The following is a 17296-nucleotide window of genomic DNA, read 5'->3' as shown; positions in this document are numbered from 1 at the left end:
ATTATGTAGTCCTTTAGAAATGAAAAGTCCTGTAGGAAAAGCCCCACCAGTTGGGGAAGGGCAGCCCTCCCTGCCAAAGGCAAAGCATGGCTCCTTTTACCAGAAATAGGCAGGGATGCAATGTAGGCAAAAAACGAGGCATTCATAATCTACAAATGAGTGTTTTATGACGGTGAACATCATCTTGTGTGTCAGATGTGCTGCTTCAGGTTGGGCAGAAAAAGGAAAAGAAGACTAAAACTGGCTACCCTATAAGGTAGGCATCCCCAAAATGGCATGTGAGACTCATATGATGTGCTCCATGCCCAGCCATGTCAAGCTTCTCAGAGTTCCCAAAGTGGACCATTGGATTGTCATTTCCATCTCTGCCGAAGCTGTTTCCTGTGCCTCCAGGACACTTCCCCCTCCTACTCACTCTCCTGACTTGTGTTTTATTTAATTCAAGGACCTCAGCTAAGTTAGGTGCCCCTCCTGTGGGCTCTGGAAGAATCTGTACTTGTCCCACTGGCGGGGAAGTTACCTTTCTCCTCCTGGTTCTTCATCGTGAAATGTGTTCAGTCCCTGGTACAGACCTAGACCTTGTGTGATGAAGGAAGGATGAATCTGTTCCACAGCTCCTCTCAAAGACCCCCCAGTCCCCTGTCACTCTTCACTGTGGGAAGACTGGAGAGTGGTGGCCATCACAGCCTTGTGCATCGTGAAGTTATGCCCGTGTTTGCACTGCTTGCCTTTAAGTCCTCGGAGACGGTGACCTTTTCTGGCTCTCATGCTCCCTACACGAGAACAGCAGAAGCCTGCTTGGGGGGCATGTCAGGCTATGGGAAGGGTTCCTGGGCAGCAGTTTAGAGAGGTGGTTAAAGAGCATGGCTTCTTCGTATATTTGTCTCCTAGATCTGCAGCTTACTAGGTATGTGACCTTTAGCTATGTTTAGTAGCTATTAATCCATTAGAGATAATAAAAGTGTCTTCACAGAGTTGTTGAAAATGAGGTAATCCGTGTAAAGCTCTTAGAACAGTGTTTAACACTTAGTAATGGCCCGATCAATGTTTGCTATTATTATTGTGATGACGAGGAAGAAGGGGAGTAGAAGGAAGGAGGACGAAGCAGCCTCAGCCAGCCAAGAATGGTAGTGCCCCGACTGCATCATCATGGTGGTTCCAGTCTGCAAAGGGTGTGTGTTTGTATTGTGTCATTTGATTCTCACAGTCACCCTATGAAACAGTGTCATCGTCATTCCCATTGCAGACCTGAGGAGATTAAGACTCAGGTGTGATTTCCTGGGCATTTATCTCATGATCCCATGCTTTTGTGATTATGCGTCTCTCCTTATATCTCTGTTCCACAAATTCTGATTTTGGAGTCACGGTGAGATTGAAGAAACATGGGTTCAGGCTGTGGTACCCTGATGGTATGCCCAGCACCTGTCACTCTGTTCACTCTGTTGCTCTGGCCCAGCCAGGACTGGGGTGGAGCCAGGGGCATCTACCTGGTGTGTGACACAGACCTTTACCTGGGATCAGATTTGGAGCTAACCCTGTGCACAAATGGCTGTTTGTTTGGGGAACTGTACAGTGACCTCTATTTCCAGAAGAGAAGAGGCCCTGTAAGTCGCACTCTTTGGGGAAAGTGGCATTCCCCAAGCACTTGCAGTGACACCAAGACTTTCCAGTAGGGTAGGAGCTGAAGTCACATCCTTTGCCCCCCGCTCCAGTTTACCCTGAAATTTCCTGTTGGGCCTTATGACATGTGGTCATTCATCTTGGAAAGCTGTGACAGGGCTTCTCTTACAATTCTCTGAACAGACTATGGAGGTCATCGGAACTAGAGACCACAAACCAGATTGGGCCTGAAAGTCAGAGGCACCTGCCTAGACCCAAGTCTTCCTTCCATTTCCTGTGTGGTTTTATACTTTCTCTGAGCCTCACTTCTCCGTGGAACACAATGAACCCTGAGCCATACTCAGAAATCTCAGGTTCCTTCCAACTTGTAACAGACTGAATAGTGGCCATTCAGAGATACAGGTCCTAATCCCTGGAACCTGTAAATGTTACCTTATAAAGAAAAAGGTCTTCGTAGATGTGATTAAAGATCTTCACAGGAGGAGATTTTCCAGGATTATTTAAGTGGGCCCTAAATCACATCACGTGTCCTCATAAGAGAGAGGCAGGATGAAATTTCCTACACAGAAGAGGAGAAGGTGATGTGAAGATAGAGGCAGAAATTAGAATGATGTGGCCACAAGCAAAGGAATGCTGGCAGCCAGCAGAAGCTAGAAGTATCAAGGAACGAATTCTCTCCTACAGCCTCCAGAGGGGGCGTGGTCCTGCTGACATCTTGATTTCAGCCCAGTGACACCAATGTTAAACTCTGGCTTCTAGAACTATGAGGGGTAAATTTCTGTTGTTCGGAACCCCTGTATTTGTAACGTGTTAAGGCATCTGTGGGAAACGAATACACTGCTCTCTAAGTCTGTTGTCAGTTACCTGTTCTCGCTGCCCATCTGCTCAGCAAAGCATATAGTCTCACTTGGTGCTTGTTCCAAAGCAGAACAAGACACTTGTCTTTCTTTAAGCCTGTAGGAAAGTGAAGTGGTCATTTAGTCTCAAGTTCTCTATTCCGTTCAACTTGGCAGTTGTTCCTATGTTCGACACCAACAAAACGCTACCTCCTTCCCGTTACATTCAATTTCTCATTGTCGGTATTTTCCTATCTGAGAGTCGGTGTCCAATCAAGTCTCTTGAAGCAGAAAAGCCACTAATTTAACGACCTTGAGATCATCAGTAGTGAGTAAAGAAAACAACATTCATTTAGTGGTTCTAAGTATATCCGTTCAATAAATATTTCTTGTGCACCAGCACGTGGGCAGCAGTAGGGAACCTGTGACAGTGGAGAACCTGACAGGAAAGGTACTTATTCTTATGGAGCTGGCATTGTATTAGGCCACATGCAATAAAGCTTTTGTGTATATGCTCATGCTTCAATTGCAGCAAAATTCTTATTTCCAAGATTGCTAGCAGAGCATCAGATCCATGTTTCTGCTGGGTGAACCTCCTTTTGGAATATTCCCTGTCTTGGATTTCTACAGGGAGTCCTGGGAAACAGTTTTAGCACCCAAGACAACTGTTGGGGTTAAGCAATGCAGACCTTAGGTCATAAAGAGGTCCCTCTGATTTCTCTAAGTTCCATCACGGCATGCCTGTGCTCACCTTAGCCCAGTCAGCTCAGAGCTTTGGGATCTGAGGAGAGGATTGAACGAACGAAAACACTGTGGGGAGGAAAGAAGACTGTCGTAACTGTCCTCCTTTGTTTAATTCCATACTTTTCATTACTTCTCTGCATCCCAGGCGCTCTCAAAAGAAAAAAAATAATAGCACTAATACTACCATGATTTCCTCCCTCTGGGACACCCGCTCTGGGAGCAGTGACTCAGCTTCCTGCCCTGAAAGGGTGCCCCCAGCCATTGGTGGCCCAGGTTGAAAGCCTGAGTCATCTCTGATGTCTGCCGTTCTCTCATGCCCCACTTCTAGGTGTTGTAATTCAGAATTCTACTACTTCTCACTATGTCTTCACCTCCACCCTAGTGCAGGGCACCCTGGCTTCCTGTTTTGACTGCCCTGGCGGTGTTCTGATTCTTCCCATCACTGCTACACTTACTCTCCACCCCCAGTTCGTTCCCCACATACTGACCAGAGGGATTCTTTTCATACGTGAGATTATGCCCAAGTCATCCCTTGTTCAAAACTTTCCCCATTTAGAATAAAATCCAAAGTCTTCACCGAGGCCTAGGAGGCCCTGTATGATGTGGCCCCTGCCTTCTCTTGGGCCGCATTTCCTACATACTTATCTTGCCTACTTTGCCCTAGTCAACACTAGCCTTCCTGCCATTCCTCTCATTGCCTTGACACTTCTGTGTGTTCCAGGGTCACCTCTTCAGAGAGGCCTTTTCTCACCACCCGAACTACAACAGCACCATCCTTCCAGTAGGGGTCCCTGTCTACCCCTATATATCGGTTTATTTGTGTGCTGTCTGCCTCTCACGCAAACGGGAAGCTCCACAAAGGCAGAAGATACTACTCATCGCTAACGCTGCAATACCCAGAGTAGGGGCAGGCATGTGATGGTGCTCAGTAAAGACTTAATAAAGGAAAGGAGTAGAAGGCCCGGCTATGACCAATATGAAGGACTTTAAGCCTCTTCCAACTCCAACAATCTATGAGTCTGTGAAGGGCCCAGCAGCCTGGTCACCGAAATGCCATTTAGAACCAGTTTGGAGTATCAGGAAATTTAGTTGATGCTTCTTTTTTTTTTTCTTTTTTTTTTAATTTTTTCGGCTGCACCCCGAGGCATGTGGGATCTTCCCTGACCAGGGACCGAACCGGCGCCCTCTGCAGTGGAAGCACAGAGTCTTAACCACTGGATCACCAGTCCCAGTGCTGCTTTTTTGAGATTGGGTTGACTTTTCTCTCCTTGATCCCTCCCGGTGTAGGCAGCTGACCGCAGAGGCAGGTGGTCATTCAAGACACTTGTGTGAGAAAATGTAGGAATGTAAACGCCATAATAGCACTCCTCTATTTTCTGCCTACCATAGCAGCCTCCTCCATCTGCATGGTTACTGGACTCTTTAAAAAAAATCTTGGCTTTATCCCATGGTCTTGGTCTAACTGTTACTTACTCCCTAAGTCCCAGGTTAAATATCCTTTACTCCCTGACAGCTCCTTGATACCCAGACTAGTTTAGCTCACCCAGTTCTGGGCTCCCATATTTGCTCTTTCTTAGGATTGACCCATCACATACCTGTAAACATTGATCGTTAGCTGCCTTCCTTATCAGTCTGAAAGCTCCAGGAGTGACCCTGTCTTGTTCCTCATTATCCAAGCATGAATAACAAAGTGACAAGACACAGTGCTCAAAAAGTGTTTGTTGAATTAACAATTGGATTTTTACGATAAGCAACAAAAAGGTACAATATAAATTGAAAAAAAAAAAGATGCAATTGATGATGGACTGCTTGTCACCACCCTGACCCACACTTGTTTGGACACTCTTTATTTTTGTGGTCAGCAGGGGGTGGTGGGTCAGGAGATTGCTAGGACGGTTCCTCCTGTAAATGATCTAATGTTTCTGAAGAGTTTTCAGAACCACAGACTTAAATGGCTCTGTAGAAACCATCCAAGAAAGGCAGCAAATCAGATTTTGTTCATAAATTCCTCGGTGTACAGATGACGATCTTTTCTAGAAGTTGTTTTATCAGGAAACTCTTTTATATAATTTCCCTTAATCTTTCTCCTAAGACTCTATTTTCTTACTGCTGAAGATAGAGCACACCTAAAGGTGAAGTAGTAAGAATTAGAAAAAGCTCTCATGTTTTCAGTATTCTTTAACTTTTCTCAATTTTCCTATCAATGGAAATAATGAAAATAACAGCAAGAACATCTTTAGTCTCAGGGCTGAAACAACTTGAACAGTCAAGCCTATAAGAGGTGAATTGTTGATAGGTACAGTTGTTTGTACCACACAGTGTGAAATGCACAGACTTTTTTAACTGGTAGAGTTTTGTTACTTGTACATTCAGAGCTGATGCTTTTAACCCAAGTAGGAGATAAAATTCTGATAGGGCTCATGTATCCACATCTTGATCAGTCAGATGCATTCATGGAACAGTTGAAGCTGGAGGTTCTTGGGGGAAGGCAACACCTTTGTTTCTTTGTCTGCAAAGAAACTGAACCGTGCACACTGGAATAAAACCTCCCTTTGAGCACTAATGAGGGACCAGCCAACCTCTCAGGACCAAAGCTCCCAAGTATCTTACCAACACCTCAGCAACTCTGGCTGCTGAATGTCCCAGTTTGTAAAACCACAGCCCAAATAGTGAGGACCAGAAAAGGGAGGAGGAAGAGAATTAGATAATCTGAATTTCATGGGTTTTTGCAGTATTTATTGTTGAGTTGAGGGCCTATATAAAGAGCTAAATATCTGCTATTTGGAGACCAATTATCCACGTAAATGATACCCAAGTCCCACTCAGTGTTTTCTGAACATCACTTCAGGATCAAGGTCTGACAGCAGAATACTTGAAGGCAGGGCTGTCCCGGAAGCCTGGGACTCAGACTCAACACTCCTTAGCTCTGCCCCTTTGAGTATGCCAGTGCCCAGAAATTAGGAAAGGGATAGCAAAGGAAATCTGAAGCCATCAGTTGACTTTATATATATAGATAGATAGATAGATAGATAGATATAGATATAGATATAGTTTGTTTATTTATTTGGCTGCGTCAGGTCTTAGTTGCAGCACAAAGGATCTTCGTTGCGGATGGGGCATCATTCATTGCTGCGCGTGGGCTTCTCTCTAGTTGTGGTGCGTGGGCTCAGTAGTTGCAGCACACAGGCTTAGTTGCCCCACGGCATATGGGATCTTAGTTCCCCGACCAGGGATTGAACCCATATCCCCTGCCTTGGAAGATGGATTCTTAACCACTGGATCACCAGGGAAGTCCATCAGTTGACTTCTTAAAAACATGTTAAGTTCCAGTTGCAAGGCCAATTGCTGCTGTAACGAATTACCACAAACTTAGTGGCTTAAAACAGCACAAATTTATTATCTTACAGTTGTAGGGATGAGAAGTCCAAAGTGGGTCCTATGGGGCAAAAATCAAGGTAGAGCTGCATTCCTTCTGGAGGGTGTGGGAGAGAATCCAATTCCTTGTCTTTTCCACCTTGTAGAAGCCTGCCTTCCTTGGTTGTGGTTCCATCTCTCCAGTGTCTGCTTCCATGGACACGTCTCTCCCCTCTTTGGCTCTCCTGTGTTGCTCTTTCACCTATAAGGACCCGTGTGATTAGATTGGACCCACCTGAGTAACGCCAGTACTCTCCCATCTCACGATCCTTAACGAAATCACATTAGCAGTGTCCCTTTTGTCATATAAGGTAAGAGACTCACAGGTTCCTGAGATGATGTGGACGTCTTTGGCAGAAAGAGCATCATTCTGCCTATCACAGAAGACAGTCAGAACTACTTGAGTCTGTGTGTGTCCTATGCTTCCTTTCTCATGGCCATCATGATCTGCCCACTGTTGCCAAGCTACCTCAGGTTCCCCTTCCCCCACCTCTTTTTCCTCTTCCACATGCAAATTTTACTGAAGCTTCAGACTACCACCCACCTCCACAACTCCCTGCACTCACTTCCTTGCCAGGCACTGGTCCAGAGCCAAGTCGATATTGCTGCGGTTCTCATCAGTGCTGCCCATCAAATATATCTCTTCCCCCCTACCACCTTCCTGACACGTGATAGAAGCACAGTTCAAGTGTGGACCCTTGGCGGGTGGGAAAGTTCATGTGATTAGTTCTGGCCAAAAATTTATAAATGACTCCAGGCTGAGCATTTCATTGATACCATGAGACCTTCCAACACCTCTCTTTTCCCTCTGGTACAGTGATCAACAATGTTCAAAATGGATGGACTTGCAGTCGACATGTAAAATAAGCAGGAAATAAACTTTGTTGTAGCCACTGATATTTTGGGCTTGCTTGTTACTGCAGCGTGGACCCTAACTTATCCTGACTGATGCATTTAGCAAAGCTGAAAGGGAGGTAAAAGAGAAGTATGCACAGCATGGGTTGCTCTTAACTGGTTCTCCCTGTTCACCTGTCTCTACTCAGAGGCCACATAGGCTTCCCTGTTCCTCAGATTAAAATGCCCATGAACCTCACCTTCTGGCTGTTGAGTTTATTTTTTGAGGAGGTAGAGAATTTAGTTCCTGAAGCATATATCGTAGTATACCCTGAGACTTACCATTGATCACTGGTGGACTCTGTCTTTTCGTCATCAATTAAAATGAAAAAAGACCTGCAGGTCTGGTGACTGGGGGTGTTGGAGGGAGAGTACAGGGCCGTGCTATTCTCTTTATTTCTTGTGCAGGTCAAGCACAGAGTAGAGAGAATTGGGGAATTTGATGGAAACCACAGTAGCAAGGGAAGCATGCAGACTGCCCCACCCCCCGCCACCACTCAGGAAAAGAAAGAGGTTGAAAGGAAACTATGCCAGGCTGCCCAGGGCCCAGGGTGTCTGTTCTGAGGGTACTCACACCGGAGGCTCCTTGTTTTTGCCCATGCTCAGCCCTGCTGGAATTTTTTCCTTAGGCCAGTGATTGGGTTCAGCGTAGCTCCCACCAACCAGGGGTGCAACAGGGGAGGTGGGTGCCTGCCGATAAAACTGAACCTTCAAATGCATGTTTCACAGAAACATTATCGTAACCTGGTTAAACAGTGCCGGAGTTTATCTATAAGCACAGTTAGAGCATCTAAGTCTTCAGCTGGCTTATCAGTGACGTGGGCTTTTATGGGTGAGCCTCAGAGCCCATCACCCAACAGAGAGCATTGTTTCTATGGACACATGCAATCTGTGACCCAAATACCCAGGTTAAAATGTTGCTGATTTATTTAACTCAATGTGTGAGTCAATTGGGGATTGCCAATATTAGATAAAAATTGAAGTTCTTTTTTTAAAGTTGTGGATTTTTTTCCATCCTGCCTATCCATTCCGTCAGCAGGCATAATGGAGGACCCTGTATTCTAAAGTGTCTGTGTTTAGATGGAAACTTCTGTTATGGCAGGATCAGCCCAGAGGAAGATGGAAATCCTTTTCCAGCCATTGTTCATTTGCTTTTCCTCTTATTTCTTGAAACCCTGCAGGGCGAGCCCTGCTGAGACTTACAGACAAAAAGCTTGAGCGAATGGGGATTGCCCAGGAGAACCTCCGGCAGCACATCTTACAACAGGTGCTCCAGCTGAAGGTGCGAGAAGAAGTCAGAAACCTACAGTTACTCACACAAGGTATCCTGTTGCTGCCTAGTGGGTGGATGGAAGGGGAGATGGGAGGAAAGAAACCCTTACCGTCGTGACAGAAGGGAGCCAGGGAAAAACTGGCTTGTTTTGTTTTGTTTTGTTTGCAGAATTTTCTTTCATTAAAAAAAAAAGTATACAGATTTAAAGGCCACTTCCCTACTAAAACTTCTCTTTTTCTTAGCTCACTAGAGGGAAGGATGTACAGATAAGTAATGGATAAGCAAACAGAATTATCTGAGCTAAGTTCAAGGTCATCACATACAGCTATATAGGTTGTGCACTGCACAACCCCCAGAGTACCAGTTACATAGATCAGTATACGATTGCACCACCTAGAGTTGTACAGTGTGCAGCCTGCACAACTGTACAGTGCAGCCCCAGCTATTTTAGTCTGACTACCAGTTTTGAGGGGGCCTTGGAATTTGAGTGATTCCGTAGTTCATATGGCCATGGTATAAGTGGGATTTTTTTGTTGCGTTTTGCTTTACTTCGCTTTTCACTGAGAGAAAAACATTTTAGAGGTGTGTGTCTGTCTGTGTGTGTGTGTGTATATATATATATGTATGTATATATAAATACATATATATGTTTACACACACTCTCTAGAAATTTTGAGAACCCTATTTATCATCTTAAAAATAGAATAGTTTTTTAAATAGACTATAGGGAATTTAAAACTGCAGTATTACAACCATATAGTTCTAAACAAGAATCATTAATAATTTCAATATGTTGAAATCACTTAAAAGCCCTATAACTGGAAGTGACAGAATAAAGCTGGATCTTGAAGAAAACCTTAAGTTACACTATAAATTATATGTCTAGGTAAGATTTGGTTGCTGTCAACCTCCATTAACTATAACCCTTTATTTGTTTTATTTTAATGTCCATTGTACACCATTTTAAATGAAAGGATGATAAAATATATATTTTTGAGAGCCTTGGTTATTTTTCAATCTGCAGACTGTTGTTAATTGCATGCATACTGATATTGGAGAAATCTGGATCAGCCAGATTTCATGTTATTGCATTTAGATTAACCAATTAATAGTCTATTTGCCTGGGGGAAGTAATGTACTGCCTGAAAGATGACTGTTCTAGAAGGATAAATATAGACTTCGAGTGATATGAAAATATATTGTTTACTTGATATACGTTGTTTGCATTGGTCTCCAGAGACTTCCAATGGTAAATTTACAGGTACAGGTACACTGAGTGACTTAAACGTGAATCTGACGTACTGATACACTTTTAAGTTCTTTTAAGAAGTAAACAGAGATTCAAAGGTTTATCACAAGAATGTCCATTGCGGTGCTATTTATAAAACTGAAAAATTAGAAACAACCTAGATGTTCAGCAATATGGAGAGAATCAGATAATTCTATTTGAATTCAGAAGATACAATATAATATAGTCATTGGAATTATATCTTCGAGGAATATATGACAACATGGGAAAGTACTCAAGAAGTAATAGGAAGTAGGGGGGAAAAGGCCATGTATAAAATGTTATTTATAATATGAGCCCAATTTTGTAAAAAGAACATATTTTTATATGCACACAGAAAAGGGGATGCAAATGGTTTTGCCAGTATTTTGATAATGGTTCTCTTTGGGTGGTGAGATTGTGGGTGATTTTAACTGTTTTCTTTATATTTTTCTAAATTTTCCAAATCTTCTACTATAAATCCATATTACGGTTATAATCAGAAAATGCATTCACATTTTGTAAGCTTCAGTCACAAGCGTCGTTCTGCCCTGTTCTATTTAACGTCTGGGGTTTCCTCAGCTCTTTTGTTTTCCTCACGTGGTGATATGTAGAATGAGACCTGAACTCATCCCGTGCACCTTGGACTTTTTTTTTTTTCCCTCTGCTACTGTCAGCCTGCAGTGTGTGTGCTTTGCAAAATCATTTTCTACAACTTTCATTGCCCTAGATTCATAATATATAAGATTTTTCCTGCGATACTACTCAACTCTATTAAGCTAAATACATGTTTGTGTTTTGGGAAGATAATGCTAAGTTCAGCCTTTTCAATTCAGTTGTTGTCATTTTCTTTAGCTTTGAAAAGCTGTGGCTTTAGAACTCTTTCATCCCATTCCCTTTAGAAGAGATCACATTCTCTAGCTCTTGGATACTTTGTCTGCACTCATACTACCCTTTTTTATCGCTTGTCCTTTCCATGTTAATGTTCAAACTCATTTCATGTCAGACAGCTTTTGAAAATCTATTGCCTTATTGAAGTGATGGTTTCTTTTTAAAAAAAATGAAACAAAAATTGACGAGTCGTTGTTGTGACTGATAATAGAAGTTCTGAAGACAGCTGGAGTGGCCTTAAAATGTTTGGGGTCTAGGTTTGCTATTATAAGAATTGTAGCTCCATTCCACCCAAGTGAACTGAATGGCTTAACATACATATCATATGGAAATGTACCGGGGGGTGATATGTGATTTGGTATTGAATATTTGATTCCTCAATTCAGAAAATATTAATCAGTGGAAATAATATGCTAAATAAGTGCAAACAAGTGTCTTAGAATGTTACTTAGTTTTCAGAAATCCATGAGCTCTCCCCTTAAAGAGTGTAACTCACCTCTCCAGTCTCTAGAGATACATTTTCTTTCCCAGCTCACATAGGACTGTGACTCTGGTGTAATGCAATTAAATTTTTTTTGTTTTTAAGAAATGTTTTCCAACTAATACATTTAAATGAGGGTTGTTGCCTTCAAAGTAGCCAGTTATTGAGGAAAGGGACTTATTTCACAAATGATTGTATTTCTTATGTGTTTCCTTCTTACTTTTGGAGGCAATTTCAGAGCTTTAACTGAATCGCAAAAGTTTAGGAAGAACCTAAGTGTCCATCGTTAGGAGACCAGCTAAATGAGTTATGGTACATCCAGGCACTGGAGTATACTTGGAAGTTATAAACGCAAGAATGAAGAATAGTAATGTGGAAGGATCTCTGAGATGCCAGGTGAAGTGGAAAAAACAAGGTGCAGGACAAGGTAGAGAGTATACTGCATTTGCAAATGAGAGAGGGAGAAATAGTAATGTATATCTGCATGTTCTTTGTTTACATAAGAAAATGCTGATGCATAAGAAGCTAATACAAACTCTACCTATGGGACTGAGAAGAAGATGGATAGAGGACATCTGCTTTTTAAGTCACTTTGTGTCTTGAAATAGTGTGCATTAACTATTTAAAAGAGTAAAATGTTTTAAAAGAAATAAGGAGAAAGAATGAATTTTAGCATCAGACAGGCCTGAATTTTAAATCTCGGCCCCAACCCTTACTGCTGTGTTATTTCAGGGAAGTTACTTAATCTGTCTGTGTTCCAGTTTCCTGTTCTCTGAAAAGTGAGATCAGCAAATCTACTCACCTCCTAGGGATGCTGTAAGAGTTAAACGAGCTCAAATATATACATCACTCAGTGCAGTGTGACAGTAAGTACAGAACATAGTTAGCTATCAGTAATAGAAGCCACAAAATTAAATCAACCTCATTAATTTATATGAAAACTTTATTTTTATAATATCGTTTATTGAGCAGTAATTCACAGAATATACAGTTTCCTCAAAGTATAAATTCAATGATTTTTAGTATTGTCACAGAGTCGTGCAACCATCACCACAATTAATTTTAAAACATTTTCATCACCCCCGAAAAGAAACCCGGTACCCATTAACAGTCATTCCCCATTTCCTCCCAAGGCCCCCCCAACTACCAGCCCTTAGAAACCACTAATCTACTTTCTGTCTGTTCACCTATTCTAGACATTTCCTATGAATGGAATCATTCAATATGTGGTATTTTGCAATTGGCTACTTTCACTTAGAATAATGGTTCTAAGGTTTACTCACGTTGTAAGCATGTGTCAGTATTTCATTTCTTTTTATTGCCAAATTGTATTTCATCATATGAGTGTACCACATTTTACTTATCCATTCATCAGTTGGACATTTGTATTGTTTCTGGATCTTGGTTATTATTCATAATGCTATTTTGAATGTACGTTTTTCTGTGGACCTGTTTTCATTTCTCTTGGTTATATACCTGGGCGTGGAATTACTGAGTCATATGGTAACTCCCAGTGTAAGTTACAGGAGCTGCCAGACAGTTTTACATGGCAGCTGTACCATTTTATATTCCCACAAGCAGTGTATGAGGGTCTCAATTTCTCCACATCCTTGCCAACACTTGTTATTGTCTGTCTTTTTTATTATAACCATTCTAATATGTGTAAAGTGGTATGTCGCTGTGATTTTGATTTTCATTTCCCTGATGGCTAATGATGTTTAACACCTTTTCAAGTGCTTATTGACCATTGTGTATCTTCTGTGGGTAAACATCTGTTCAGATCCTTTACTCATTTTTTAATTGGGTTATTCGTTTTTTCCAATCTTTATCTTGGACCCACCGTGTTTCTCTGTGCTTGATTACCCACTTTATTTATAAGATCTAAAGCTAAATATCAGGCTGCCATTTCCAAAGAGGAACCCCATCCTCAAAGGATGAAGTCTTATTTATCCCCACTAGAGGTGTTCAGAAGAACCTACCACAAACTTGGAAATCAACTCCAAAATGAAACAAATGAACTCTGAAGATCTCCTCTCAAGGAAACAACATTCTTTTGGTTGTAGAAATGATACACACATCAAATCAGTTACCTCAGTTTGTAACCAGACCTCCAAATTAGTTACACCCATCTGAAAGCTCATTCTACTGTGTTTCTAGAAGAAATAAGCTAATAGATAATTAAGGGTAATTTTCCAACTTTTAATTGATGTTTTAAAACTTGTCTTAAACTTTTCATTCTACACCAGTCATTGTCACTCAGTTGCCAGGAGCCCAATGACAGTAATACAGCCAAGGTAGTCACAAATGGGCTAGGAGAGCTCTAGCCAGCCCCTATGGGTTATCTGAACACAGGGAAGGTGAAGTCTCTGCCCTCCTTTTTCTTGCTCTCCTCCTTCTGGATACCGACCAAAGGCAAAAACTATAAGGTGTTTAAAAAAATGTTTATGGTGGATTCATAGTAAATGCATCCGTTTATAGGCACTGTCAATGAATCATGACAAATATTCCTGAAACAGCTCATTATCTAAAGCCAGAACTCTCCTTCAGCTAAAATGCTGGCCTCTGATTTCCCTGCCTTTATTCACAGTGGCCCTGTAACTACCTGACATTTGCAAGCAACATAATCAGTGTTTAGCCCTGCTTTACTGTCGTTCCCTTTGGTGCCTTTGAGGCAGTTCTTCCTTCATTCAGCCTTTTGGTCTTCTGTGTCCTGTCTGTGGAGTGGCCGGGGTGTCCATCTGGTGGTCTTACTTGCTTGCACATTCCTGCAGGAAACTCAGCTGTCTTTTGGGAAATGCAGTACAGAGCTGGAAACGTCATTATTATACTTTCCTTCTGCTCAGTCCATGAGAGACAGGGGGGAAAGGTGCCTTATGTAACACACAGAAGTGGTGCAAATTATTTTGGCGTCTGTCAAATTAATCCATAATCAAGCATATGCAGGGCATCCTTACCTCTTTAATACTGGATATTTCTAGGAAGAAAAACACCCAGGGATACTGAAAGCTATTTCTCATAGCTAATGAGTATAATAAAATGTTTACTGTATGCAAAGCAGTGCACTAATTGTCACATCAACTCCTGACATTTACCCTACCATAATCAGTACTGTTGTTAGCCTCAATTTACATATGGGGAAACTGAGGATGGAGAATTTAATTAACAGACCCAATATCAGACAACTAGTCAAAAAGCATAGTACAGGTCTGTCTGACTTCACAGCAAACTTTTATCCATTACACTTCATCACCTCTGCTCTGTCAACTGAGTAATTCCTATTTCATAGCAACGATGTGATGATTACACGAGATTTTATGTGGAAACTATATAGCATAGTTCATGGCATACTCTGTGGAAGTGGGTTGGCAGACTTATTCTATAAAAAGCTAGATAGTAAGTATTTCAGTCTTTGTAGGCCGTAGCGTGTCTGTTGTAACCACCACATCATGGGAGAACAACCACAGACAATCTTAAATGAATTGGCATAGTAGTGTACCAATAAAACTTTATTTACAAACACAATTTCTAGTCCATAGTTTGTGGACTCTTGCTTCACAGGGTCAGAAATGTAAACTTTTTGTCATCATCGTCAAGATTATTGTTTTATTCTTAGTATCTTTCCCTTTTGAGCTGTATACTTTTCCCTCAACCCCAGGGACACTATAGTATGGAACCACTCCTGGGGCGTCGTTTTCAGTGTCTTTCTTGGCTACAAATGCATGGATAGTGTAAAAATGTAATAGTAACTCTGAGGGTTGGGTAAATGTAAGCAATAGAAAACAATGTTCCAACTGGAGGGTAAGGCAAACAAAGATAGTAAAGGCTGCCATCTTCAAAGGCCTTTTTTTCTTTTTTTTTTTTTTTTTGTGGTAGGCGGGCCTCTCACTGTTGTGGCCTCTCCCGTTGCGGAGCGCAGGCTCCGGACGCGCAGGCTCAGCGACCATGGCTCACGGGCCCAGCCGCTCCGTGGCACGTGGGATCTTCCCGGACCGGGGCACGAACCCGTGTCCCCTGCATCGGCAGGCAGACTCTCAACCACTGCGCCACCAGGGAAGCCCAGCCTTTTTAAATTCGTGCCTGCAAACTGAAAAAAAGAAGAGTATGATTGTTTACCAAGGCCAGTTATAGCTCATTAAACATTAGTGTTTCCCGAAGGGCTGTTTCCACATTGTCCAAATATATGTGTCAAATTTTAGTTGAGAATTACATGACCAGATGGACTTTTCCAAAGCTCCACGACACAAATTAGAAACACTATTTTCTAATCCAAGAAGGCTTTTCAGAACCATGTGTACAGATTGAGTATTTTAGTCCAGTCACCCTCACAATGATACTTCAGCAACTGAAGTAGGCCATCTGAATTGAAATAGGCCATCTGGTCCACCACCTTGCTTAAAGAAGGAAGTCTTTGTAGAACACAGCAATAGACTCTTTGAGAAAGTTTCCAATCTCACTTTACAGTTTTGGGCACCAAGACCCAAAGAAGGTTAGAGGATAGTCTGTGGTTACACAGCTAGTCAGTGGCATAACTGAAGCTAGGTCCCAGTCTCTTAATTCCCAGGCTGGTATTCTTTTTTCTCATTGTGTTTATTAAGGTATAATTTACATACAGTAAAATTCATTATTTTTAGTGTACAGTTCTGCAAGTTTTAACAAATGCATACAGTTGTATAACCACCACCACGGTCAAGATATAACAGTTCCATAACTCCAAAAAATACTCTCCCTGGTACCCTTTGTTGTCAACCCCCCTCATTACCTCCAGCCTCTGGAAGCCACTGATATATTTTCTGTTCCTTTAGTTTTGCCTTTTCCAGAATGTCATATAAAGGGAATCACGAAGTCTGGCTGCTTTCACTTGCTATGATGCATTGAGACTTACCAAAGCTGAGTATGTCACTTGTTCATTCATGCTCACTGTTTAGTATTGAATTGGTTTGATATACCACACTTTATCCATTCCCCAGTTGAAGGACATCTGGGTTGTTTCCAATTTTGGCAACTACTAATAACACTACTAGAAGCATTCACATACAGGTTTTGTATAAACATCAGTTTTCATTCATTAGCTAAGTACCTAGAAGTGGGATTGCTGGGATGAATCATAAGTATACATTAAACTTCATAAAAAACTGCCAGGCCAGTATTCTTAGGATGATAAAAATAGAAGAACAGCATTATGGAGATTTTCTGAAAATCACTGCATCTTTGCAGCTGTCCTACCTAGCACTTCTTAGCGCCACCATTATTTTAAGAGGGCCCTGCTTTCCTGGGAGTTTCTAATAAATTGTCTCAAGGTAAGTTTAGGTCAAGTGTGTTTACAGTTCACTCATTAATTCAATTTAAAAATTCTGGCATCAGTGTACAGGCAGTAGGATATGGTTTTCCCCAATTGTCAATGAGAAATGCTTCCTTTGTCTCTTTTCTGAGGAAGAAAATCTAATAATATTTGCAGCTCCTGGGAGAGAAAACATGAGCCAGTTAGATTCCCTCTTATGCGTTCATTAGGTATGTCTGATGGCCCTTTCTAGTATCTCTCAAATTACACTATTTAATTTCCAGGCTTCTCCACATCTTTTATTCAGCTGTGCCACTGGTGTTACAAATCTGATGCTCACATATCAGTTCTCTTCATACTTGGCTTTTCTGCTTCATCGTTGGATAGCCTTAAGCTTTTCCTCCTTGGTGTTCATCTCTTCCATGAGCGTGGTCATGACTCTCTTGGTTCTCCCCTTCTGTTTCTAGTGGCTCCTCCTCGGGCAGGTGGCTTGCTGCCTTCCTCTACTACTCCCCACATGTTGATGCCCCCGGGGATGAGTCCTCTCAGCTCTTCTCATTTTGCATGCTCTCTGAAGAGTCTCACCCACTCCCATCGC

At 41.9% G+C, this 17296-nt stretch overlaps 1 protein-coding gene across 3 annotated transcripts in view; it reads left to right on the top strand.

The window, feature by feature from the left end:
- The window catches only part of SAMD12 (sterile alpha motif domain containing 12), a 410733-nt gene that overhangs the window by 226704 nt on the left and 166733 nt on the right, over positions 1 to 17296 (top strand). For all 3 annotated transcript variants that reach the window (XM_027092573.1, XM_027092572.1, XM_027092569.1), the window contains exon 4: positions 8690 to 8830. In XM_027092573.1, coding sequence (XP_026948374.1) covers positions 8690 to 8830 — 141 coding nt within the window. The remainder of the gene's footprint in view (positions 1 to 8689; positions 8831 to 17296) is intronic.

This window comes from Aethalodelphis obliquidens, unplaced genomic scaffold (genome assembly GCF_003676395.1).
Source record: "Aethalodelphis obliquidens isolate GAN/ISIS:26980383/991018 unplaced genomic scaffold, ASM367639v1 scaffold79, whole genome shotgun sequence".
Lineage (NCBI taxonomy): Eukaryota > Metazoa > Chordata > Mammalia > Artiodactyla > Delphinidae > Aethalodelphis > Aethalodelphis obliquidens.
This window is presented reverse-complemented; position numbering and strand designations above follow the sequence as displayed.